Genomic DNA, 27,350 nt, shown 5'->3' with positions numbered 1-27,350 from the left:
AGTAGTGCTTGTGTACTGAACGATTGGACCACACGTAATTGTGTGCAGTAGTTAGTAATCTGACCTAATACCATTAGAGTAAAGTGGTCACAAACGCTATCTGTACATTCTGACGTGATTTGTGTAATTTTTTATTTTTGGAAGGGAAGTTCGCTGGTCACTCAGGAACTATCTAACAACCCCACCTTTACTGGAAAGAGTAAGTGTCCTGCGGGTAACCCTCATATGTTCCAGTAAACTGAAGGTTCCATAGGGGCCCTGTATCGAGTACGCCAGCACCATATCGGTGTGATCAGGTCGTATTGGTCGAGGTGGGCGAGTGAGTGGGGTACTCGGTAAACCGCCACCGCCGGCCTACTGTGGAGTAATTTGGTTGTCTGTAAAGGCTTGCTGAAAACCTTGATACAGAAATCCAAGGAGGACTAAGCAACACCTGCAGACTATGGGGGCCAGTTGCTCAGGTAGGGGGCGATCAACCCTGGTTCAGGTTGATTCTGTGAACCGACCAGTTGGGTCGGCACGATATGTAATGTGTGAAAAATATGGAAGTCACACCGAATCTTTATGTGATGAATGGGAGAGAATGACTGTACAAGACAGGGACAAATTCCCAAGAATAGGTAGCTTCAGTCCAGACGTGTTACAAAATTTAAGGAGGAGGATATGTCTCGTAAAATCATCAAAGAGACGAATTCAGCATCATGATTACTTACAGTTATGGCACCAGGAAGGTGAGATACAGAGAGGTTTGGCTCTGGCGGCGGGAGCTGGGGCAGTCAGGAAGCTGATAGCCACAGCTCCACCTCCACCATACATTGCAGGGGAGAAGTTGATTACGGAGAGAAACGCACTGGGTTGTAAAACACAAACTCTTAGTAACCCTGTAAATGTTAATGATGTTAACCAAATAACTCATGCAAGTATTAACCCGTGCAAGATGTACCCTGTTTTGAACCTTCCTCAGGAGTGTGATCAAGAAGAAGATTCGGCAACAATTTCAGCTCTCTCTCTAGCGGCCACCATATCAGAAACCACAGTAGGAACTGCACCACCCACGAGATTAGTGAAGGCCCCTAGCGGAGGGATAGGTGAGGTCGTGTCAACGGGTAAGTACGGCACCATGCACTACACTGAAACAATTGTACCACAAGTTGTAGAATCTACGCAGAATGAGGCTGTTAGAATTGCTCCTGTAAAGGTGATAGTAGTTCCCAATGGGAAAACAGATGCATCAGGAGCCACACCCGTCAGGAACATTGCCATGTATTGCCCGTTCACTAGAATGGAATTGAGGACCATAGTGTCTGAATTCCCAGACCCCAGAAAAGATTTAGTGGCAAGCCAAAAATACATCAGGGATCTGGGAAACACTTTAGAGCCCAATAATAAGGATTGGCAGATAGTGCTAAGAGCTTGCTTACCTTCCAATGTCGACTCAGTTAAATTCTTGGCTGATTGTGGACTAGATAAAGATGTACCGCTTACAGATGTGTACGACCAGGATAATGTAAAAAGGATAAATTTACAGCTAAAGGAGTATTTCCCAGCCGTTGTTAAATGGAATAAAATATTTTCCATTAAGCAAAAGGAGTCCGAAACGGCAGCAGAATATTTCCACCGGGCACTATCAGAAATGGCAAAATACACTGGTATAGAAGACATTAAGACCAACCCAAACCATCGAGAAGTAGCAGTATCTGTACTGATGGATGGTTTGAAAGAAACATTAAAAGCTAGGGTACAGACCACACAACCATGTTGGCGAGGTCTGTCAGTGTCCACCTTGAGAGAGGCTGCTGTTGATCACGACAAAAACATCACTAGACACAGGTAGTCGCAAAGTGATAAGTTGATGTCCGTAAGTATACAGGCGCTGACCACAAGGCAGCCTGCGTATGTACCACCGAATCCTGTGGGTTAGGCAAGTGTAATAACATGTTTTTCTTGTAACAGACCGGGACACTTTGCACGAGAATGTAGAACAAAGAATGTACAAAGATCTTTTCAACCCCCTAGACAACAACACAACACACGACATTGGGAGCAGGGTCCACAGAGGCGGAGTTTTGAGCCACATACAGGGGAAACAAAAAGATATCCCCCGAACAGAGACTGGCAGGCCTCTGGTAGTTCCCAGCTAACTCCCCCACAAGTAGTTGCTGCCAATGGGATTCAGGGAGGTCAGCATACCCAATAGGGGTGTGGCCACACCTGTAATCTGCAGCCAGTTAAATTGATTGCCAGTCTTGGAAGCGAACCAGAGATTGCAATCAATGTAGCTGGTAAAACTTTAAACTTTCTTGTAGACACAGGGGCGGCCAAGTCAGTGATCAATTCGACAGTGGGCATGAGAACCACTGGTAGGACAATTCCAGCCATGGGAGTAACAGGAGTAGTCCAGCACTACCCTGTTAGCAAACCAGCCGAGATTACAATAGGGCCTTTGCATACCAAGCATTCCTTTTTGCTGGCTGCATCGGCACCAACTAATCTCCTGGGGAGAGACTTACTATGTAAAATGGGTTGCGTCATTTATTGTACTCCTGAAGGTGTATTCTTGGACATTCCTGAGAATCACGCTCAGGAGGTACGAGACATGTTAGACTCCCCATCAAAATGAATGTCACATTCCATTATGACAAATAGGAATCCATCCCAAGTAGAAGAGATGACATCTCAGATACCAGAGTCACTTTGGACAAAAGATGGACAGGACACTGGATTAATGGCAAACGTAGCTCCAGTAGTTGTACAAGTAAAAGATGGTAGGATAGCTCCAAAAATCCCACAGTATCCTCTGAAGCCAGAGGAGGAGTTAGGAGTTTTCCCAGTAATAGAACGCTTGCTGCAACAGGGCATTCTGGTAAGAACGTCCAGCACAGCCAATAGTCCCATCTTCCCTGTTAAAAAGAGTGGGGGGAGGGGTTACAGGCTAGTGCAGGATCTAAGGGGGATTAACAAAATAGTTGAGAGTCAGTTCCCCGTAGTGCCTAATCCAGCTGTCATCCTAATGCAAATTCCTCCCACTGCCAAATTTTTCACTGTTATTGACCTCTGCTCCGCTTTCTTTTCGGTACCTCTGCACCCTGACAGCCAATATTTGTTTGCATTCACATACAGAGGAGTCCAATATACGTGGACTCGGTTACCCCAAGGTTTCATAGATAGTCCAAGTATATTTTCTCAGGCTTTGCATGATTGTTTACAGTCTTTCCAACCAGAGAGTGGATCAGTATTGATACAGTATGTGGACGATTTATTACTGTGTTCAGATTCACTGGAAGCATCTCTGAAGGATACGAAACAGCTCCTGTTTCATCTTTCAGACACAGGTCACAAGGTTTCCAAAGACAAGTTACAATTATGCCAAACTAAGGTAAAATATTTGGGACACTGTCTAACACAAGGACTGAGACACCTGACCGCTGATAGAATCCAAGCCATTAGAGACATGACACTGCCACAAACCCAGCAACAGATCAGGACGTTTTTAGGAATGTGTGGGTATTGCCGTAATTGGATCCCAGGGTTTTCCATATTGGCGTTACCTTTGCAGGAAATGGTCTCTTCAAACAAACCTGATCGGATTTCGCATACAGACGAATCCGAAACAGCATTTGAGAGACTCAAACAGTGCCTAACGCAGGCACCAGCACTAGGTATGCCAGACTATGGGAAACCCTTTGAACTATACGGAACAGAAAGTGCTGGGTGCGCAGCAGGTGTACTAACCCAAAAACACGGTGACGCCAGCAGGCCAATTGCATACTACAGCGCCCAGCTAGACACGGTAGCGCGATCCCTCCCCACATGCTTGCGTAGCGTTGCGGCGATAGCATTGCTAGTGACAAAAAGCGAAGATGTCGTGCTAGGCCACAACCTCACAATCCATACACCGCATGCGGTATCTGCCTTATTGAATTCTGCCCAAACCAGACACGTCTCATCAGCAAGGTTTACAAGATGGGAATTGGCATTAATGGCCCCAGTAAACATCACCATAAGGAGATGCAGTGCATTAAATCCTGCAACATTTCTCCCAGGTGTGCCTGGTCAGACACAAAGGGTGGAAGGTGAGAGTGATGGGGAAGGAGGATTTAATGCAAAGGGAGATACACATGATTGTATGGAATATTTGACCCAAAATTTCACCGCAAGGCCTGACATCAGTGACAACCCACTGGAAGATGCAGAACTCACGTTCTACACGGACGGTAGTTGTCATAGACAGTCAGACTCGGGAGACTTGTGTACTGGATACGCAGTCGTAGATGACCAAGACACCATAGAAGCGGAACCGCTAGGCCCACCTCACTCAGCCCAGGTTGCTGAACTGGTCGCCCTAACCAGAGCATGTGAATTGGCTAAGGGTAAGTCAGCCAATATCTACACCGATTCTAGATACGCCTTCGGGGTAGTACATGATTTCGGAGCCCTATGGCGGCTCAGAAATTTCATGACGGCGGCTGGTACACCGATAGCGCATGCAGCTCACATAAAAAGGCTTCTAACAGCGATACAGGAACCCGACAGAGTGGCTGTTATCAAATGTAAAGCACATACATATAGCCAAGACCCAGTATCCCTTGGTAACGGCCGAGCAGACGAAGCCGCAAAGCTTGCAGCTGCTACCCCCATACAGACAGACACCACACAACTGATGGTATTTAATACCATCAACACACAGAAGTTGTGTGAGATGCAGAATTTGTGTTCCACACAGGAAAAAGCAGTCTGGAAGGCAAAGGGATATGGCCAGGAGTCCTCAGGGCTCTGGACGGATGGACATGGTAAACCAGTGGCCCCCAGGGCATACCTTCCATGTCTGGCTGAAGCAGCTCACGGGCTGACTCATCTAGGCAAGGAGGGGATGTGCAAATTGGTAAGAGCATACTGGTGCGCCCCAGGATTCTCCTCTCATGCGAGTAAAAGAGCAATGTCATGCCTTACCTGTCTGAGAAAGAATATTGGAAAAGCAATACCTACAGAACCATCCCATATCCCACCTGCCGGCGGCCCTTTCCAGGTAATACAAATCGACTTCATTCAATTACCCCCATGTCGAAATTTGAAATATGTACTTGTTTGTATAGATGTTTTCTCAAATTGGGTCGAAGCTTTCCCAGCAGCTACAAATACCGCTATGTTTACAGCTAAGAAAATTGTGCAGGAATTTGTATGTAGATATGGTATCCCTAGAATCATTGAAAGTGATAGGGGTACCCATTTTACAGGTGATGTCTTTCAAGGAATGTGTAAGTTGATGGGAATTGATAGCAAGCTGCACACTCCGTACCGTCCACAGGCGAGCGCGAAGGTCGAAAGAGTGAACAGCACTATTAAAAATAAATTGAGTAAAGTAATGGCAGAGACAGGATTGACGTGGCCAGAAGCTTTACCCATTGTTTTGTATAGCATCAGAACCACTCCCAGGTCCCCTCTTAATCTGTCTCCTTTTGAAATCTTGTTTGGTCGACAACCGCATGTCATGATTAACCCTCAGGATGATTTGAAATGTAACAATGAAGTAACTGTAAAGTACTTGATTAACATGAGTAAGCAGTTGAGGAATCAAAATGATAATCTGAAGTTGATGATTCCTGATTTACCAGATAGTAATTGTCATGACATTGAACCTGGGGATTATGTAATGATACGAAATTTTCTACGCTCAGGTTGTCTTATTGATAGATGGGAAGGACCATACCAGGTCTTATTGACTAGCACCACAGCATTGAAGGTGGCTGAGAGAGAGACTTGGGTCCATTCATCCCACTGCAAAAAGGTTGCTGATCCAGAGAAGTCCCGTGATAAGGAACAGACGGTAGAGGTTGTATCACTGGAGTGTCTGTTCCAGGAGGACTGAGGCGGCACCTGAGCCTTGAAGACCGAAAGCAGTTGTCGACTCCCTTCTCCCTTTTATTGTTTTTCTCCACTTCCCATCCCCTCTTCCTTGAAATTTCTTTTTCCCCCTTCTCATTCTTCTCTATTTCCTCCTCAAAGATGGACTTGCCCCAAGAGACTGTGATCCGGATTTTGATGTTAACCATGATGATGACCAGAGCAGTCTGTTCCGGCGAGAGTACCATAGAGGTCGAGAGAGGATCTGGAATGGGTTCCGATTATGATGATGGAGGCGTAGTTTTCCAAGATCAACCAAACCAACAAGCAAAGGCGAGTATCAGAAAACGATCCGATAGAAGAAATTGTGATGGATTGTTAGCTGAAGAAAATTGTATCTGTAGGCTCTGTGATAATCTGGTTGAAGATGGATGCATAAAGAAATGCCAATCCAGTTTTAATATCCATATAGACCGGCATCCATTGAGTGACTATCACTCTTTAGTGGGTAATGTGTTAAACCAAACAGATTGTTGGGTATGCTCTCAAGTACCTCAGGGTCACAGCAAATCAGGGCTAGTACCATTTCCTTTAACGTTAGGGGAGGTACTTGAGCTAAATGGTGGGAGACCGGTGGACCGGAGGTTTAACATCTCCAGCCCTCCTAGTTTGAAGCTCCACCAATACCATGTGGATAGGTCCCTCTTATGTTTCAATATCTCCAATCCCAGAAAACCGGGAAATTGGGAAGTGTCATGGAGCAACCTTACCATGACCTTTTCACACAGAGCAGATAGAATGCCTACAGATACAGAGCTGGTACGCCACATAGCCAGTAGAGGAAAATCTTTTCGGTATCGATATACCTTAGGAAATAGGATTACTAGAGTTGGAGAGGTATCACCAGGATACTGTGCACATATCGTACAAACTGATACGTGCATTAGGCAGATGGAAGAATTAGGGTCAGGAGATTTCACCTGGAAGGTTTGTAACATGGTCATGTCCTTCTCCGTCCCATATGTTCTCCCCGATGATGCATATTTCATATGCGGGAGAAAGGCGTACAAGTGGCTTGCCCCAAACTCTGAAGGATTGTGTTATATTGGAAAAGTATTGCCTGAAGTGATGACTGTTACACATGACAAAATGAAGGACATACACCGTGGTGCCCAAGCTCCTTATACTCACACTCATTACGAGCACCGAGTTAAAAGACAACTGTCAGAAAGGTTAGAGCATCCGGCCTCCGATCTTATCCATGAATCCACCGGGATTCAGGTTCTGGTAGCGTTAGATTTCACTCGCACCGCTCGAGGAGTGATGAATTATAGATACATCTCCGCACTCGCCAATTTGTTAGATAATATCACTGAAATGTATGATGACACGTTTAGATACACTGGAAGAGAACTTCAAGCTTATAAAACAGAACTAGTTCAGCATAGGATGGTTCTTAATTATCTTACAGCAGTAACAGGCGGATATTGTGTTACATTGGCAACACAGTACGGCATAAAGTGTTGCACTTATATCACAAATAGCACCGAGGATCCGGTAGAGGTCATAGACCAAAAGATGGACGACATTCTCCAATTAAAGTGGGAATTTCGCCGAAAACACAATCTCACCCTTGCTGCTGTAGGTAATGAGCTGACTGGTTGGGTGTCATGGTTGAACCCGCGAAATTGGTTCTCCGGTTTAGGAGACTGGGCTCAAGGAGTCATAATGGATGTTGGAAAGTTTCTACTATGTATCTTGGGTGTCGTTATATCGATTGGATTGATATTTAGATGCGGGCAGGCTTTAATGAGGTGCAAACAAAGTACAAAAGTGATGAGCCTGAGGAGTGAGGAAACTGTAATTAACCTGGATTTGATTTATGACCCAATGATAGAAACCAGGATGTGATGAAAATGCGATTATACGGTCCGTTTTCTTTCACCTGTTTTTCTGCTTTTCTCCAAGATACAAAGACCCCCTTGGACGAGGAAGCTGACGAGACGAGATGTATACAGACAACGGATTGACCAAAGAAGAAGATTTGACAACTTTAAATATGGACACTTGATGAACTTTGCCATGGATCCCCAGTTTCCCTAGTACTTTTAAACTCACGCTAGCCCAACATTTTTTGTAAATCTGATGGCTCAGACAAAGCTATTTGCTCATGCCCAAGGAGCAATACAGCGCAAAGAAGACGACTCTCAACAGATACCGAACACAACTTCGACGACAGATGTACATTTCCCTGACATAGAATATCATTGCATTTTCCATAAGTGTTCTTTATCTTCATCTCTACAACCCTCAGGTAATGACACACATAGACGATAGGGAATACAGGCACAGATATCAGCAACCACATACCTCCCCCATTCATGTATCATCAACTAAAATGTGCTCCCCATTTTGTTCAAAATCCGAAAAGAGCTCGGTAAAGTTTGACAGCCCATCCACAGACCTGTACCACAGGATAAGAAGGAATTCAAATGTATACTTCGCAATACCTCGAAGCTTGATTTACAACACGTACGGCACGATGATACATGACCCTCCAAACATGGACTCATACACACATGCTTCTACTTTCTCACTAGGTCATACCCTCTTCACACCTACTCCTCTCTTCTTCCTTACCCCACCATGGAAATCAATTAACCCCTGACTTGCATTTTTCTCCTTAAATGTTTTGTGGCAGTTATTATTGACTGCCAAAGGGTGGACTGTCAAAGTCAGAAAAATGTCTCTATGCACGTTGCCATATTTGCACCGCACACTGGTCCGTGCTGCGCATGCGTACGCTCTCCCGTGAAGGCGCATACCCGCAATAGCGTGCACTCGCAGGCGCGGTATGCGTATTTACGGTAGAGTTTATGTAGTCGTAGCGTGCGACTCATTCGTTACATATTTTCACAATTAATGTAGTTTATAGATCATGGTCCCTTTGATAGTTTCTGAAAGTTTGGTTAATATAGAAGGTCCCTGAGCTAAGGAATCCCTCTTTGTATCGTACGAAGGGTCTAACAGGAATCATACAGCAGTGTTTGGTACCCATCGGAAGAGTATTTAATTAGCAATATTCCGGTGTTGGTTTGGAGCGTATTAATCGCTCGTGCGAATAGTTATGGACATAAGAAGTTTATGTCCATTTCTACTATTTACTCATACTCAGGTATGCGGCGGGAAACCTAGTTCCCCACCCACCTGAGCTGTTTGAAATCGTCACAGCCCACCTGTATGAATCAACCTATGACCTTTTGTTATGATGCAGGGCCGAATTCCGACGTCCAATGGACAATGGGATTGTAGGGACTGTAGGATTGCATTGTGTGTGGGGCATAAATAGGCAGGCCGACCACATCCAGCTCTCACTCTTCAACGGTTCTCATTGCTGAAAATCGGGTGCTGGATGTCCAGGCGCATGCGATCGTTTACCCTGTGCGTAAGTTTCTCTCCGTTATCATTGTCTTTCTGTGAGCCAATTTCTCTCATCTCTCTCCGTCTCTCTCTCTCTCTCTTTCCCTTCTCTCTCTCTCGTATCTCCCCTAGACTAGTATTGTATTGTATTAGATAGTATTGTTTAGTTCTGTGGTTAGGAAGTCTCTGTTATATTGTAGTGTATCATTTGTACTGTTATCCCCTTTTTACAAGTATACTAGATATAATACAGTTAATAGGCTTTGGACCCTAAACCAGTATCTGTGTATTTTCTATAGTGTTAAGTGTTTACTTGAGCGTCGGTGACGCTCAAGCAGCTTTGTAGTTAGTCAGGTTACACAAGGTTGCACTTACACCCTGTACTCACATTAAGGTATTCCGTGTATTTCATTGGTATAAGGTTTAGACATAAAGGTATAGCGTTGTGAGCGTCTGCGCCGCTGGTGATCTCCTCGTGGTCTCGAGCGTCCGCTACGCCATAGCGAATCATTACTCTAGTCATAGCCAATAACGTGTCCTGTGATCGCTGGGCCGTGAGCGAACGTGACGCTTGAGCGTCTCGCCTACGGCTGAGCGATCGTTACGCAACTAGCGTACCATTACGGTACTTCTTAAGTAAACAGCGTACAGTGTTCTTAGCTTCATAAAGGGTTGTTTATACGACAAGGGAATTTAGCATTGTCAGAGGCTTCAGTAAGGAGATGTGAAATGCATTTGGGATTTTCAAGTACGGAGGCAACGTAACCTTGTATGCTACTGGATTCAATACTTTTTCAATAGGATATGGTCCAATGAATCTTGGGACAAATTTCTTGGAAGGGACTTTGAGTCCTAAGTTTCGAGTAGAAATCCAGACTTGATCCCCCACTTTGAGACTAGGGACAGCCTTCCGTTTCTGATCTGCAAAAAATGTGTCTTTATTGGATGTTTTAAGCAAAGCCTCATGAACTTGTCTCCCCATCTTACTGAATTGCTGAAGGGCTAACTCTGCAGCAGGTACTTCAAGAGCTGGAAGAGATTGGAAAACAGGAACACGTGGATGAAGTCCATAATTCACATAAAAGGGTGTGGAATGGGTAGCGGAATGGTAAAGATTATTATGAGCAAATTTAGCAAATGGAAGATAGTCCAGACAATCATCCTGAGAAGAAGACATGAAGAGTCGTGGGAAAGTCTCTAAGTCTTGGTTCACTCTCTCAGTCTGGCCATCTGATTGGGGATGGTATGCAGAGAAACTTAATTTCATTCCAAGGGCTGAACTGAGTGCTCTCCAGAATTTAGCCACAAATTGAGGCCCTTGATCAGAATCTCTCTCTTGTGGGAGTCCATGTAACTGGAAGATGTCTGATGTGAACAATTTTGATAGCTGTGGAGCGGTTGGAAGACCTGTGAGTGGGACAAAGTGTGCCATCTTGGAAAATCAGTCCACAAGGACCCAAATAGTGTTTCGTCCTCTGGAGACGGGCAGGTCAGTTATAAAATCCATGGAGATGTGTGTCCAGGGTTTTTGTGGAACCAATAGCAGATGAAGAAGACCAGATGGTGATCTTCTTGGACTTTTATGTTGGCCACAATTTGGGCAGGCAGCTATGAATTCCAAAACATACGTCTTCAGATGAGGCCACCAATAGGAACATTGGATGAACTTAAGGGTCTTGAGGCTACCTGCATGACCCATAAAAGGTGAGGTATGAGCGCACGTGAGCAGTCTTTTTTGGAGTTATGGTGCAACGAAGATTCTTCCTGGTGAAGGAAGTGAAGTAGTATGAGTTGCAGCAAAGGAGGCAGGATCTAGATGAATTGTCTGTCCAGAAGATCTGTGGACTCATCTGAATTCAATTAACGAGAAAGTGCATCTGCTCTCCGATTAAGAGACCCTGGACGATAACTGAGCTTGAAAAAGAAATGGGTGAAGAAGAGTGCCCACATGGCTTGCCGTGGGTTTAAACATCAGGCGGTCTGAAGATATAAAAGATTTTTTGTGATCTGTGGTTACAGAGATTGGGTGCAGACCCAGCAAGTACCTCCACTCTTCAAAAGCAAATTTTATGGTAAGCAATTCTTGTTCCCCAATGGCGTAGTTTTATTCTGCCGGAGAGAATCTTCGGGAAAAATAAGCACAAGGATGAGCTTTCTGATCCTCGAAGAACTGGGATAAGACAGCCCCACTCCTACTGTAGAAGATTCCACTTCAACCTGAAAAGGACGACTGAGATCAGGTTGCTGAAGGATAGGAGCTGACATGAAAGCCTCTTTCATAAACTAAAAGACTTTTAGAGCCTCAGGTGGCAAAGCTGCAGAATTAGACCCTTTTCTTGTTACTGCTGTAATCGGAGCAATGATGGAGGAGTAATCTTTAATGAACTTCCTATAGAAATTGGCGAAGCCCAAAAAATGCTGGATTCCCTTCAGAGTGGTAGGAAGGGTCCAATCTCTGATTGCTTGGACTTTGGCAGGATCCATCTGTAATTCCCTTCTGGAAATGATGTAACCTAAGAAGGGTATGGAGGACACCTCAAACCTGCACTTCTTCCGTTTACAAAATGGCGATTTTCCCTTAGACGTCTCAAGACTTCTCTGACCTGTTCCTGATGGACCTTCAGATCTTTGGAAAATATTAGAATATTGTCCAGATACACAACCAGGCACTTATAGAGGAGATCTCAAAATTATTTGTTGACATAATTCTGGAAGACTGCTGGAGCATTGCTTAAGCCAAAGGGCATCACCAGATATTCGTAATGCCTGTCGCGAGAATTGAACGCAGTCTTCCACTTGTCTCCCATGCGAATGCGTATAAGGTTATAAGCTCCACGCAGGTCCAATTTGGTGAAAATGGTAGCCCCCTTTACTCGGTCAAATAATTCGGGAATCAAGGGCAAGGGGTATCTGTTCTTAACTGTAACTTCGTTGAGGCCACGGTAGTCGATGCAAGGCCGTAGGCCCCCATCCTTCTTCTTAACAAGAAAAAACCCTGCCCCGGCTGGAGAAGAGGAAGGGCGAAGAAACCCTTTGACCAAATTCTCCTGTATATACTCAGACATCGCTTGGGATTCCGGGAGAGATAAAGGGTACGTTCAGGCTCTGGGAGGCGTTTTACCAGGCAGTAAATCGATAGGGCAGTCCCAACTTCGGTGGGGAGGCAAGGTATCCACCCCCTGCTTACTGAAGACGTCCAGAAAGGGCTGATAGGCATCTGGGAGATCAGTGGAGTGTAGGGTAAGGAGTGGCTTGACGGTGGATAAACAGCTTCGAGAACACGACTCCCCCAAGCGAGTACATCCATAGTTTGCCAATCCAAGCAGGGGTTGTGCTCCTGTAACCATGGGAATCCTAGGATTATTTTTTGAGAGGCTTTGGGAATTACCAGGAAAGAGAGCTTCAGAATGAAGAATACCAACTTTCATTTTCAGAGGAACCGTATGGTGGGTGATGATCCCTTCAGGGATATAACTTCCGTCAACCGCAGTGATAGAGATAGCTCGTTCCAAACAAATGGTTGGTATTTCAGACTGTTGGACTAAGGCGGAAGTAATTAAACTTTCTGCAGCTCCAGAATCCAAAAGTGCTGCAACATGAAGGGAGATAGAGGGAAGTTCCAGACATACAGCCAACAGTGATTCCTTCCTGATAAATTGGTTGGGGAATGCTCCTAGCTTAACCTCTCCTGAGTAAGCTAGGAGCAGGAGTTTCCCAGTCGCTGAATACAAGACTTAACGAAGTAGTCGGCCGCCCCACAGTACATGCAGAGGTTGCCCTGTCTGCGTCTTTGACATTCCTCATTGGTGAGACGAGAGTGGTTGACCTGCATGGGTTCTTCAATAGACGATGAGGATGGTCTAGGAGTGGGACAGGCCCGAGGTTTGGGTCGCACAAACCTTGTTCTCTCAAGACAGCGTTCCTTGTATCTTAGATCAATCTTGTTACATAAAGAAATTAGCTGATCAAGTTTAGCTCGCACATCCTGAGTGGGCAGGTCATCTTTAATTTTTTCAGAGAGACCGTTCCAAAAGGCGGCAATGAGATCTCTTCGTTCCAGCCTACTTCGGAAGACAGAGTACGGAATTGGATCACGTACTGGGCGACGGAAGAGTTCACTGATGCAGACGCAGAATCTCCAAAGAGGCAGAGGTGGTCCGGCCTGGCTAGTCAAAGATCTTACGAAAAGTTGCTATGAATTCCAGGTAATTTGAGAGTATGGGATCACTTCTTTCCTACAAGGGCAAAGCCCGATCCAAAGCTTGTCCGGTCAAAAGTGAAATGATGTATGCAATTTTGGTCCGATCAGATGGAAAGTTAGCTGACTGAAGCTGAAACTGGATCTCGCATTGATTTAGTAACCCTCGGCATTGCTTTGGACTACCGTCAAATTTACTGGGTGGTGGTAGTTGCAAACGAGGAACAGGAATCAACACAGGAGGATTAGGTGCTGGCGGATCGGAAGCTGGAGCCGGAGTCCAAGATGTGGATATGGCTGCGTGAAGAGAATCCAAATGAGTGGACATATTCTGCATGAACTGTCCAATCTGTGCCTGCATGGCCTCCTGTTTATTTAGACGAGTCAGAATATCCACAGTGGCATCGCCCCTGGTAGCCTGCTCACTTGCCGGGTCCATTGGGCCAGTGCTTACTGTCACGCTCCGACAACCGAGTTTTGGCTGAAGGGACAGCTACCTGTGAGGAAAGTAAACGATGTAATTCCTCCTCATGAGGTGGAGGCCAAACTAAGTGTTAATGTTGGCCGGAGGGCGGAAAGAAAAGGAGGACTCCGTAGGAAGATAACTGTAGTTTTAATGAATAACAGGATGTACACGAATATTGGAAAAATTGACGAAACTGGAAGAATTGGAGTCTATGGTTAAATGACTTGAAGAGTGAAGCTGAAGAACTCCGGTAAAGAAGAACTGAAGACTGTGATTAAAAGACGAGGCGGAAGAGCTTGGACTTTGAAGAAATGAAGACTGTGGTTTCTGATTGAAAGAAGAGGCTGAAGAACTTGGTCTTTGAAGAAATGAAGGCTTGTGATTTGTGATTGAAAGACGAGGCTGAAGAACTTGGACTTTGAAGAAATGAAGACCGTGGTTTGTGATTGAAAGACGAGGCTGAAGAACTTGGACTTTTAAGAAATTAAGACTGTGGTTTGTGATTGAAAGATGTCTGAACCACCGTAGCACCTGGAGCTCCTCTATGACCTGGGACCCCGTGAGCGCTTCCACGAGTGGCGACGGACTTAGACAGCAGGACTGCAGCAGCGTTTAGGTAACCGATAGATGAGAGCAACCAGAACCAGGGCACCAGAAGTAACCTGGGAGCACAGAGCTGGAGAACCTTTCCCAAGGAGGTAACGTGAAGCACTGGCACGCTCCCACTGAGCCAGCCCCCTTTTGTAAGTGGAGAACACGCAGGATTGGCTGGACACAGAATGGGAACTTCATTGGTAATACTCTGGTCTCCAACATGGCTGCCCCCAGCACAGGAGACATACTCAGCTGTTAGCACACAGCTTTAGCCAGCTTCTGTCTCTGACACACTATACTGCGTCACCACTTGAGGACCTTACCGCAGCAATACCCACCACAGCGCCCGGCTCTCCAGTCCCCTGGCCCATCGGCACCCGCACATCCGTCCAAGAGAACCCGCCACCAGCAGCTCCCTGTCACCGCAGCCGTGCCAGCGGGACGGCAACCCCGGGAGCACCCGCCGGAGGTCAGGCTCTGGAGCCTGACACAGAGTAGTTTTATCATGTGGGATTATCTCATTAGACTTACTAGCTGTTTACTGTAAGTTTAGTCTTTTAGTCTTATTTTCATAAATACTAGGTCCATAGACATTTCCAGTATTGATCGTGTCAACCCAGCACAGAGAGACACTATTGGGTAAATGTATTACAAGGCACTGATAGTGCCGGTATTTTACTTCCTGTTTCGTCTCTATACCGAGGCAAAGTAGATAGTAATAGCGAAAAGATGTATGTTCATCTCGGATGCTGAAGTGAGGGAGTAAAGACTCCCCCCTCTGGCAATCCCTGCCAGCCTCCACAGTGCATACTCCCCCCTCTGGCAATCCCTGTCAGCCTCCACAGCGCATACTCCCCCCCTCCGGCGATCCCTGCCAGCCTCCACAGTGCATACTCCCCCCTGCGGCAATCCCTGTCAGCCTCCACAGTGCATACTCCGCCCTCTGGCAATCCCTGTCAGCCTCCACAGCGCATACTCCCCCCTCCGGCGATCCCTGTCAGCCTCCACAGCGCATCAGCCTAGTGCTGATGTGCTGTGTCTCACCCCACCTCCAGCTCCAGTGTGCATGCATGAGATCTCCCTACTATCGTGAGATCTCCCATGCGCAGCCTGGACCTGACAGCAGCAGCCTTCACAACAATGGCTGTCAATGGGGCAATGATACCTGCAGCTATCAAAATCGATAGCTGATGGTATGAAGGTATAGGAACAGTCAGTGCCACTGACTGTTCTTCCATTACATAGTATTCGAGGTTGAAAAGAGGCAAAATGCCCATTGCGTTCAACCTGTATTTTGTATTCGTTAAGTTGATTTTAATGTACCTGCTGAAGAATGTTTTATGACTAGTTAACAACTACAAATCATGTTACACCCGGAATAACAACTTCAATATTTTAAATGTTGTAACCTTGGATATCTTTTTCAATCAGAAATTCATCCAATCCCCTTTTAAATGCATTTACAGTGTCCACCATTACCACCTTCCCTGGCAAGGAATTCCAAATCCTTATTGCCCTTACAGTGAAGAACCCTTTCCGCTGTTGCGTGCAGAATTTTCTCTCCTCCAGCCTCAGCGAGTGCCCACGTGTCCTAAACAGAGTTCTTTTAATAAATAATTCCTCTGATAACTCTTTGTAATGCCCCTTTACATATTTGAAGATATTAATAATGTCTCCTCTTAGACGCCTCTTGTCCAGTGTTTACATATTCAACCTAGTAAGCCTTTCTTCGTAATCCAGTCCCTCTAGCCCTTTAATCAATTAAGTAGCTCGCCTTTGAACCCTTTCGAGTTCACCGATATCTTTTTTATACCTTGGTGCCCAAAACTAAACACAATATCCCAGATGCTGACGTACCAATGATTTGTACAGCGGCAGAATTACATCCTCGTCCCTTGTCTCAATTCCCCCGTTTTATGCACGATAACACCTTACTTGCCTTCTTTACTGCGCTTTGACATTGTATACGGTTATTACGTTTATTATCAATGAGTACCCCCAAATCCTTTTCCAAAACTGTTACCCCTAGACTTTCCCCGTTTAATATGTAGGATGCAAGTTTGTTTTTAGTCCCGAAATGCAGATAAGTCATTCTGCAGAGACTCCACATCTATTTCTGAATTGATTGCCCTACACAGTTTATTATCATCTGCAAAGACTGACACTGTGCTTTCCAGGCCTATTTCTAGGTCATTGATAAATATGTTGAACAGTAGTGGCCCGAGTACGAACCCCTGAGGTATTCCGCTGACTACTGGTGTCCAGCTTAAGGACTTCCAGTTGACCACTACTCGCTGTACCCTGTTTTCCAGCCAGTTACTTATCCATGTACAAACCGTTTTTCCTAGGCCAAGCTCTGTTAATTTGATGATTAATCTCCTGTGAGACACTGTATCGAAGGCTTTTGCAAGATCTAAGTAAACCACATCCACTGCTTTTCCCTGGTCAAAATTGTCGCTCACTTCCTCGTAGAAGTTAACTAAGTTAGTTTGACATAATCTGTCCCTCACAAACCCATTGCCCCACACAGATAGCACAGTACCGCTAATGACAGGGTCACCTTGAACTCACTGCCACTGCAATACATGGGGAATCAGTGCACATAATAATTGGAGGGACCTAGTTTGTAGCTACAGTGTGGTACAGTGTGATTATGTATATTCTGAAGACGGGGTGGCAGACCCTGAAATGCTGACAGTATAGCACCACTTTTTTTGCACCATATATATATATATATTATACACACATACACACCCACGGAAACCCCCCTGAATAAATCCTGCATTTGCCCCTGCCTCTTAGCTATTTCTAAAAGTCTCCCTTTGACCATCCCCAGTACACACAGCTCCCCCAACCATCACTCACTCTTCCCTGTACATACCCCTTGCATCACTCACCCCAGTACCTCCCCCCTTACATAGTAACATAGTACTTGAGGTTGAAAAGAGGCAAAATGCCCATCGTGTTCAACCTGTATTCTGTATTAAGTTGAGTTGATTTTGCTGCACCTGCTGAAGAATGTTTTTATGACTAGTTAACAACTATAAGTCATGTTACACCCGGATTAACAATGTCAATATTTTAAATGTTGTAACCTTGGATATCCTTTTCAATCATTAACCCTAGTACATATTCCACCCATCACTCTCTCCCCAGTACACACCAAACCTCCCATCACTCTCTCCCCAATATGCACAGCCCCCTCTACAATCACTTACTCTCCCTGGTACACACCCATTGCATCACTCAACCCAGTCACTCTGTACCCCCCTTCTATTTATTCATTCATTCATCCCAGTATTTATTCCCCCATCACACACTCTCCCCAGTATGTACAACCCCCCATCATTCTCCCTCCAGTACACACATCCCTCCATCACTCTCTCCTCAGCACATACAGAATCCCCCATTACTCACACAGTACCCCCATCACTCTCTCCCCTGTACACACAGCAACCCCCATCAATAATCCAGTACACACAGCACTCCCATCATTCATACCTCAGTACACATTTCCCATCACTCTCTCCAGTACACACATCATCCCCTTCACTCTCTCCACAGTACACATAGTAGCCCCTATTACTCTCCTACCAGTACACACAGCACCTCCCACTTTCTCCCCAGCACACACAGCACCTCCCATCACTCTCTCCCCAGTACACACAGTAACCCCCATCATTCTCTCCTCGGTATACACAGCCACCCATCACTCTCTCTCCAGTACACACAGCCTCCCTTCCATCACTCCCTCCTCAGTATACAAAACCCCCCATCACTCTCTCCCCAGTACACACAGCACCTCCCATCACTTTCTCCCCAATACATACAGCCTCCCTCCCATCTCTCTCTCTCCAGTACACACAGCCTCCCTCCCATCACTCTCACCTCAGTATACACAGCAGCCCCTATTACTCTGCCCAGTACACACAGCACCTCCCATCACTCTCTCCCTAGTACACACAGCACCTATCACTCTCTCCCCAGTACACACAGTAACCCCCATCATTCTCTCATCGGTATACACGGCCCCCCATCACTCTCTCTCCAGTACACACAGCCTCCCTTCCATCATTCCCTCCTCAGTATACACAACCCCCATCACTCTCTACCCAGTACACACAGCAGCCCCCATTACTCTGCCCAGTACACACAGCACCTCCCATCACTCTCTCCCCAATACATACAGCCTCCCTCCCATCACTCTCTCCAGTACACACAGCCCCCCTCCCATCACTCTCTCCTCAGTATACACAGCCCCCTATCACTCTCTCCCCAGTACACACAGCAGTCCCCATTACTCTGCCCAGTACACACAGCACCTCCCATCACTCTCTCCCCAGTACACACAGTAACCCTCATCTCTCTCCAGTATACACAGCCCCCAATCACTCTCTCTACAGTACACACAGCCTCCGACCACTCTCTCCCCAGTACACACAGCAGCCCCCATTACTCTGTCCAGTACACACAGCAGCCCACATTACTCTGCACAGTACACACAGCACCTCCCATCACTCTCTCCCCAGTACATACAGCCTCCCTCCCATCACTCTCTCCCCAGTACACAGCCCCCTCCCATCACTATGTCGGTGAACACCTGAGAACTTGTATATACAACATCATAATTGAGGGTGTCTGTGGAACATGCAGAGATTGATTTTTCTTAAAGTTATTTGTAGCCGTTTTGAGGTACTCTGGGTAATTAACCACCATATCAAATCACTAAGCTTTAACATATTTTATTTCAATTTTGTGGAAATACCACTTCTGAAAAGAAACCAGATACTGGAAGGAATATCATCTTGAAAATTTGTTTGAGAAGCATGTTACTATCCACCCACTGGTACACATATACACAATTGACGTTCATATTTGGTTTTACTATTAGCAGCAGTTAATGCACTGTGTGAGAAACCTCCGTGGCTTTTTGCATATATATATATATATATATATATATATATATATATATATATATATAAATCCTTGATGCGATCTCAATCTAAAACTACTGTTTAATTTAATTTAAATCAGTTAGTATAATTCAAATCACTTCATTTAGCGTTATTACTTTTACAATAGGCAAGCTTCAACACAGAGATGTCGATGGAGACCAACATGAAATAGAAATACAATAGTATCTCTGTGGAGCGCACTTCTTTGGAGTAAATTTTGAAGTATTCTTAATTGAATAATATTAAAGAGAGGATTGGGTAATAATGAAGAGAGGATGACCTTGCACAATTAAACACCCTTTTTTTAAAAAAACACTTACATTTATTAATAAGACAATATAATTCAAATTCACATTTACATTAAAAGGAAATGATAATAAACATTTCTTTTACAGGATAATATTATTCATTAAAAATACAAAGATTTGTTTCAACTTTTCAAATATGATATAATGAAAGCATTCTAATCAATTGTATTATTGGTCCAAATCACTGGAAGAAAATGACAAAATCACTGGAATTATTTGTTCTAATCAATGGTATTATTGGTCCAAATCACTGGAAGAAAATGACAAAATCACTGGAATTATTCATTCTAATCAATGGTATTATTGATCCAAATCACTGGAAGAAAATGACAAAATCACTGGAATTATTCGTAAACATTTGTAGAAAGTCGCTGCTTTCTGATTACAGAAATGCTCAGATATTCCTGCGAATCCACAATCCCTTCCCAGAGGAAAAAGAAATTGAGAAACCGTTGTTTGAGAACGTTTGTTCTCTTTCCCTTACAAAGGAACAAACCACTTTCCAAGAAGACTGACGTTTTTGGGATTATGGACTCTGGAGACATAATGTTTTTGAATATAAATCCTAAAGCAGGTGGTGTAAAAGAGTGCAAGAGACCAGCCATGCAGTTTCTGAAATATTATGACAAAATGTTACTGTATTTCATTAGCACTCATTCCTAACTCTGCTAAGTACTGTTTGGTATACTGTATCTGGCTTCCATGAGGTAGTTGTCCATTATTTCAGCTTCCATTGACCTTTTTGAAAGCGGTAGAAGTTATCAATTCTTTTTTTTTTCCCCCTATTTTTTATTTTCTCCTGCATAGCCCAGTAAAATGTTGCAATGTTATGTATTGACTTGTGCCTTCTGGGGGTCCACTTCTTCACCAAACCCAGCCAAATCTCATCCTAACCCTCTGTTCCACGTTCTCTATGTACCCCATCTGTGTCACACATGTCTGTCTACCCCTCCCCTTTAGATTGTAAGCTCTCACGAGCAGGGCCCTCTTCCCTCATGTGCTTATCCTTTGTCTTACCTTAATAATCTTCAACTGTACCACATCCAGCAGTCTTCTGCCACTTGATACTTATTCCAGTGTCATCTGCTGATGTAACTATGTTTATTTACCCTGTACTTGTCCTATACTGTCAAACTGTAAGTTGCTGTTTTCCTGTTTGAATATTTATGTACTCTGTAATTGGGCGCTGCGGAACCCTTGTGGTGCCATATAAATAACGGATAATAATAATAATAATATAGGGTGTATAATCCCCAGGTGTATCTCACACATCACACAGTACAGTATATAGGGTGTATAATTCCCAGGTGTATCTCACACATCGCTCAGTACAGATTACAGGATGTATAAAATCACCAGGTGTATAACACACGTCGCACAGTACAGTATACATACTGGTCGCAACAATGCAGCAGATATTGAGCACTGATCAGGATACTAGAAGTGACACAGAGCTGCAAGATACAGCAATGGTCTACTGTACTGTACTATGGGGGTAATTCTGAGTTGATCGCAGCAGCAAGTTTGTTAGCAATTGGGCAAAATCATGTGCACTGCTGGTGTGACAGATATAACATTTGCAGAGAGAGTTAGATTTTGGGTGGGTTATTTTGTTTCTGTGCAGGGTAAATACTGGCTGCTTTATTTTTACACTGCAATTTATATTTCAGTTGGAACACACCCCACCCAAATCTAACTCTCTCTGCACGTTATATCTGCCCCTCCTGCAGTGCACACGGTTTTGCCCAACTGCTAACAAAATTGCTGCTGTGATCAACTCAGAATTAGGCCCTATATGTATATACTGCTGGTCACCAAAATGCTGCACTGTCCTACTATATACTGCTCACAATAATGCAGCACAGAGATAGTATACTTGACACAGAGCTGCAAGTTACAGCAATGGCCTACTGTACTGTACTATATGTATACTGCTGGTCACCAAAATGCTGCACTGTCCTACTATATACTGCTCACAATAATACAGCACAGAGATAGTATACTTGACACAGAGCTGCAAGATACAGCAATGGCCTACTGTACTGTACTATATGTATACTGCTGGTCACCAAAATGCAGCACACTGAGCACAGATATTTGCAGCACACTGAGCACAGATATGGAGCGTATTCAGGCAGAGAACGTAGATATTTGCAGCACACTAAGCACAGATATTTGCAGCACACTGAGTACAGATATTTGCAGCACACTGAGCACAGATATGGAGCGTTTTCAGGCAGAGAACGTAGATATTTGCAGCACACTGAGCACAGATATTTGCAGCACACTGAGCACAGATACGGAGCTTTTCAGGGAGAGAACGCAGCCACGTCCTCTCCGTTCAATCTCCAAAGCACAAGTGAAAAATAGCGGCGACGTGCGGCTCTTTATATAGAATACGAATCTCGCGAGAATCCGACAGCGGGATGATGACGTTCGGGCGCGTTCGGGTTATCCGAGCAAGGCGGGAAGATCCGAGGCTGCCTCGGAACCGTGTAAAATAGGTGAAGTTCGGGGGGGTTCGGATCTCGGAGAACCGAACCCGCTCATCTCTAACAAATACATTTATTATCAAACAAGTTTAGGTTTGTGGATATGCTGACTGTAGTAGTAAACTAGTAACTCCGCTGCTATTATAGTGTTAATACTCTGAGATGCAGCTACCGTTGTGTCTGTGGTCATCTTACCAGCATACGGGTTGCACATGCAGCCAAATTACCATTGCAACTAGCCACATCCACGTGTGACCCGTTTGTGAGAGTGTGTGCACCCATGCAATCCTATAGATCGGGGGTACACTAGTGACAGCAAACAACCTGCAATTTCCGCAGCTAGCGCAAGGATGAACGTGGACACATCTGTATTATATCACTTATTAAATCTTCAACAATAGTGATTGTCACTTTGAGATTTTGGATTTTCTTTGGCATCATGGATGCAGACTGACCTGTTATAATAAGACACTCGTTGGGCTCTAACTCTTCGGTAAAGAGGCGTGATACTATCAGCTCAGGATTGATGATGAAGCGGATCTCTTCCTGGACTAGACCTGAGCCGGTCACACCACCACCTACAGAGCGGTTGGCAAAATCCACCTGTCCAGAAAAAAACAGAAGTTATCAATTTCATTGTACATGTGATAAGCTCAAAACAACTACTGGGGAAATACCACTTTCTAAAAGATTTCTTTTACTAAATTAGGTATAAAGATGTGTCCTCTTACATCCTTGCTATAGTTGCGCTATACAGCCCTTCAAGTTGCGCCATGCCGTGGTGGGACATTGTATAGCCGAGAGTCTTTTTTCGTATTTTTTCCGCAAAAATGTGTCTTAGTTGCAAAATAATGCAATAGGACATACAAGCAGCTCCTGCTGATTAAAATGATATGCAGCATGCCTGAATTGTCTGTGTGACTGTGGCTGAATCTGCATCCGAAATGCCACATTACAGTGTTTTCCAGGTAAACACTGTAGAATAGCATTTTGTATGCAAATACATTCGCAGTCACACATAGAATATACATATGCATGCTGCATATCAATTTAATCAGCAATTAGTTTGCGACTAAGACGCATGTTTATGGGAAAAAATAAAGAAAAGATGCTCGGTGCTACTGAGACACTCACACGTTATGTGTAACGCGACTTGTAGCGCACGGAGCCAAGATCTAAGAGAGCACGTCTGTGTCACAATTTTGTACAATATAATGTTTTCTATTTTCTTTTATAGAATTTTTATCCAAATATAATGCTTTTTTACAGGTTACATATCTATTTCTACAAGACAAGGGGGCAAAAGCGCTATGGAGGATTGTAGGTGTGTGTGTGTGTGTGTGTGTGTGTGTGTGTGTGTGTGTGTGTTCGTGTGTTTGTGTGTGTGCAAGAGTGTTTTATTAAAGCTATACTATCTACGGTGTGTGTGTAGTGTCTTTATTGTAATATTTGTTTAACTGGTGGAACCACAGGTACCAGCGGGCCCTTTAATGCCCCACATGCTGGTACTTGTGGTTCTCCAAGTACCAGCATGCAGGGGAGGCTTACTGGCACTCAATGTACTGATCACCCACAGCCCAGAGATGCTGAGTATAGCCCTGGGCTTTAGCCCTGGAGGGGAAGACCCCTTTATTGGGGGCCAGAGCTGACTAGTTGAGGGGGAAATGCTATGGCTGCAGGGACCAGTATAAATGTGCCCTAGGCTGTGGCATGGGGTGTGTTATCGCGGCTCTGTGGGCTGCTTATCAAGGATTATGCTTCAAGTGCCATCATTACCTTGTCTGTTATAAAGGTGACAGCTCTACCACTTTTCTTTAACATTGTGAAATATTTAGATTTCAGGCGCCCTTTCTTAAACTTTCTGCTGCCTGGACCACCTTAGTTGTAGTACTATAATGACTGGCAGCAGCCACATCACTTGATCTTGGTTGTGGCTCCTGATGTCCTGTTGAGTGATCGTGATCTCAATCGACTCACATCGCTTATATTATTAATACGGTGGCACAGCAACTAGTGAGCGCTATTATTTCACACAGTGCCACTGCCTGGCCCTGGACACAACACACACAGGTTTTAGAAAAAAATATTTTTAACAAATGACAACTTTACTCTGAGACTCACAGCACTTATATTACTAACGCAGTGGCACGACACCTACAGTACTGAGCATTATTGTTTAATACAATGCCAGTGCCTGGCCCTGAACACAAGTTTTAGTGAAGAAAGTATGGATCTCCTGCGTGAAATGGCACCCAAATCACCATGGGAGGGAATTTTATAGAATCCAAAACAACGAGATCCGACACCGGGAAGATGACACTTTGCCTCGTTTCCAGATCCAGGACTAAGATCCACTGCAATTGATATTATCGCCCTTGTGCGTTTAAGACCTCGTAAACAACAACGTCAAGCTCCATGGTTCGACCACAGTGTTAGTGAGCTCAAGAAAAGGGGGCGTAGACTGGAAAGACGATGGAGGAAGACTAACCTAGTGGATGACAAATAAAACTAATAAAGCATAACGAAGAATATCAATCGACAATCACTCGTAAGAAAGCACAGTTCCTGTCAAATGAGATCACAGCAGCAAACAATAGGCCAGCTCAACTTTTCCGCACAGTGGAGATGCTTTGCAAGCCAGCATGCCTGCAGACTGATGAGACCCTCTCCCAGGCAAGATGCAACGAGTTTGCAAACTTCTTTGCAGATAAAATATCCACCATCCGGGCTGGAATCTCCACAGTGCCATCAAAGGAGTGCCAAACTACAAAGCCTGCCAATATAAGCTACCTGCCTACATGGACCAGCTTTGATCCAGTGGATGTAAAGGACACTGCTGAAATTGCTCGGATTTTGCGTCCCACCACCTGTGATCTGGACCCAGCCTCAACCAAGCTTCTAATAGGTTGTATGGATATAATTGGTCCTGTCTTTACAAAAATTGTTCAATGCTCTTTGCAGACAGGTATTTTTCCTGAACCCCTAAAGGAAGCAATTGTTAGACCGCTTCTTAAAAAACCTAATTTAGATCCCGACTGCATGACCAACTACAGACCGGTATCAAACCTTCCTTTCCTAGGAAAGGTTATTGAGAAAGTCGTTGCAAATCAACTGGAAACCCGCCTGACAACCCATGATATTTATGATCCATTTCAATCAGGATTCAGGAGAAGACATAGCACTGAAACAGCCCTGGTGTGTGTGTGTTAAATGATCTTCTGATGGCAAAAGACAGAGGTGACTGTTCAATATTAATCCTTCTGGATCTCTTGGCAGAATTTGATACCGTGGACCATGGGCTTCTGATTGAGCGACTGATACATTTCTGTGGTCTGGATGGCACAGTCCTAAGCTGGTTCAAATCATTTCTCACAGGCAGGTCACAGAGAGTATCATCTGGATTATACTCATCACCACCAGTGCCATTGCCATGTGGTGTCCCACAAGGTTCTATACTATCCCCCATGCTTTTTGCAGTATACATGCTCCCATTGGGCAAAATAATCAGGCGCCATGGCCTGGTCTACCACTGCTATGCAGATGATACACAACTGTACTTGTCTTTTGCTCCGGGCACTGATACCCAATAGCAATCCTAAATGGCTGTCTAGCTGAACTACAGGAGTGGATGAGCGCCAGTTGGCTGCGACTGAACCCGGATAAAACAGAGGTCCTTATGATACGACCGCAACATCAAAGGACAAGACTGCAGCATAGCCAACCAACTGGACTTACACTCGGGGATTCAGAATTACAGACCAGTGATCGTGTGCGGAATCTTGGTGTTGTCCTGGATGGTGGCTTGACACTTAAACATCAGATATCAGCCACAATCAAATCCTCATTCTTTCACCTGAGGAACATAGCCAGAATCAATCACTTAATTCCCTCAGATGATATGCCAAAAGTCATACATGCATTTGTATCATCTCGTTTAGACTACTGTAATGCCCTCTACCTTGGTCTACCAGCAAAAGAATTGCAGCGCTTACAGCTGGTGCAAAACACAGCTGCCAGGCTATTAACCAACCAGCCCCGTTCTAGCCACATTACACCCATCCTCTACTCCCTTCACTGGCTGCCTGTACGATGGCGAATCATCTTCAAGATTGGCTTACTGAGTTTCAAAGTATTACATGACCAAGGCCCAAGGTACCTGAAACAGCTTCTGACCCCATACTGCCCCACTCGATTACTGCGATCTGTAGATGAAGGACTTTTAGCAGTACCTAGAATCTACCGTAATTCATCTGGGGGTCGAGCTTTTAGTCATGCGGCTCCGACTCTATGGAACTCACTTCCCCGCACAGTGCGAGAGGCCCCAACTATAGAATCCTTCAAAAGTAGACTCAAGACTTTTCGGTTTACTCAAGCATTTCCATAATGTCCCTTTTAGTATCTTCATGCTTCTGTATTTTATGAAAATGTACTTCATTATTTTCTGTACTATATTATGCTATGTATCTGTTAAGCGCCTTGAGTCCTATTGGAGAAAGAGCGCTATATAAATAAAATTATTACTATTATTATTACTTGGAAACTTGAAATTTCGGTGGGTTCAGTTTAAAGAAGAATGGATCCGCTCATCTCTAGTATTTAGTAATGTAAAGTCAAATTTGCAGTTATGGAATACTTGCATATGTTTTTTTTCTCTCACCTCCAGGAGATCTAGTTGGGGTGGGCTAAGAGGCAAAGTGTAGGGGGTATGCAATGCATCCTTCCACACCCCACCCAAAACACTAGTAAAAAAAAATCACATCATCACAGCCCTGTGCCCAACTGTGCAATGCTGCAATTCTCATTATTTTGCATCAGGAGAAGGGGGGGACCATGATGATGCAAATTGTCATAGAGGCACCTCCAACCTTACTTTACCAAGGTAGTGTGATGGATGCGGGAGGATGGCACAAAATTGGAACGTTTCCCAGACATTCCAGAAGTTAGGCAAGTATAGCTAACGTTAATTGAGAAGGCTCTGAATTTTAGACCTCAACCTGTGTTTTATGTTGTAACTTGCAAAAGGGAGACGCAAAAGGCAATGAGTAATTCCTGACGAGCCAGGACAGCTACTGTATG

General features: G+C 44.6%; 1 protein-coding gene across 3 annotated transcripts in view; it reads right to left on the bottom strand.

Moving 5' to 3' along the window:
- The window catches only part of LOC135055150 (poly(ADP-ribose) glycohydrolase-like), a 300,584-nt gene that overhangs the window by 79,093 nt on the left and 194,141 nt on the right, over window positions 1-27,350 (bottom strand). For all 3 annotated transcript variants that reach the window (XM_063958851.1, XM_063958852.1, XM_063958853.1), the window contains exon 11: window positions 22,730-22,877. In XM_063958851.1, the coding sequence (XP_063814921.1) occupies window positions 22,730-22,877 (148 nt within the window). The remainder of the gene's footprint in view (window positions 1-22,729; window positions 22,878-27,350) is intronic.

This window comes from Pseudophryne corroboree, chromosome 3 (genome assembly GCF_028390025.1).
Source record: "Pseudophryne corroboree isolate aPseCor3 chromosome 3, aPseCor3.hap2, whole genome shotgun sequence".
Classification (NCBI taxonomy): domain Eukaryota; kingdom Metazoa; phylum Chordata; class Amphibia; order Anura; family Myobatrachidae; genus Pseudophryne; species Pseudophryne corroboree.
The sequence above is the reverse complement of the archived record's forward strand: the minus strand, read 5'-3'. Positions and strand labels throughout refer to the sequence as shown.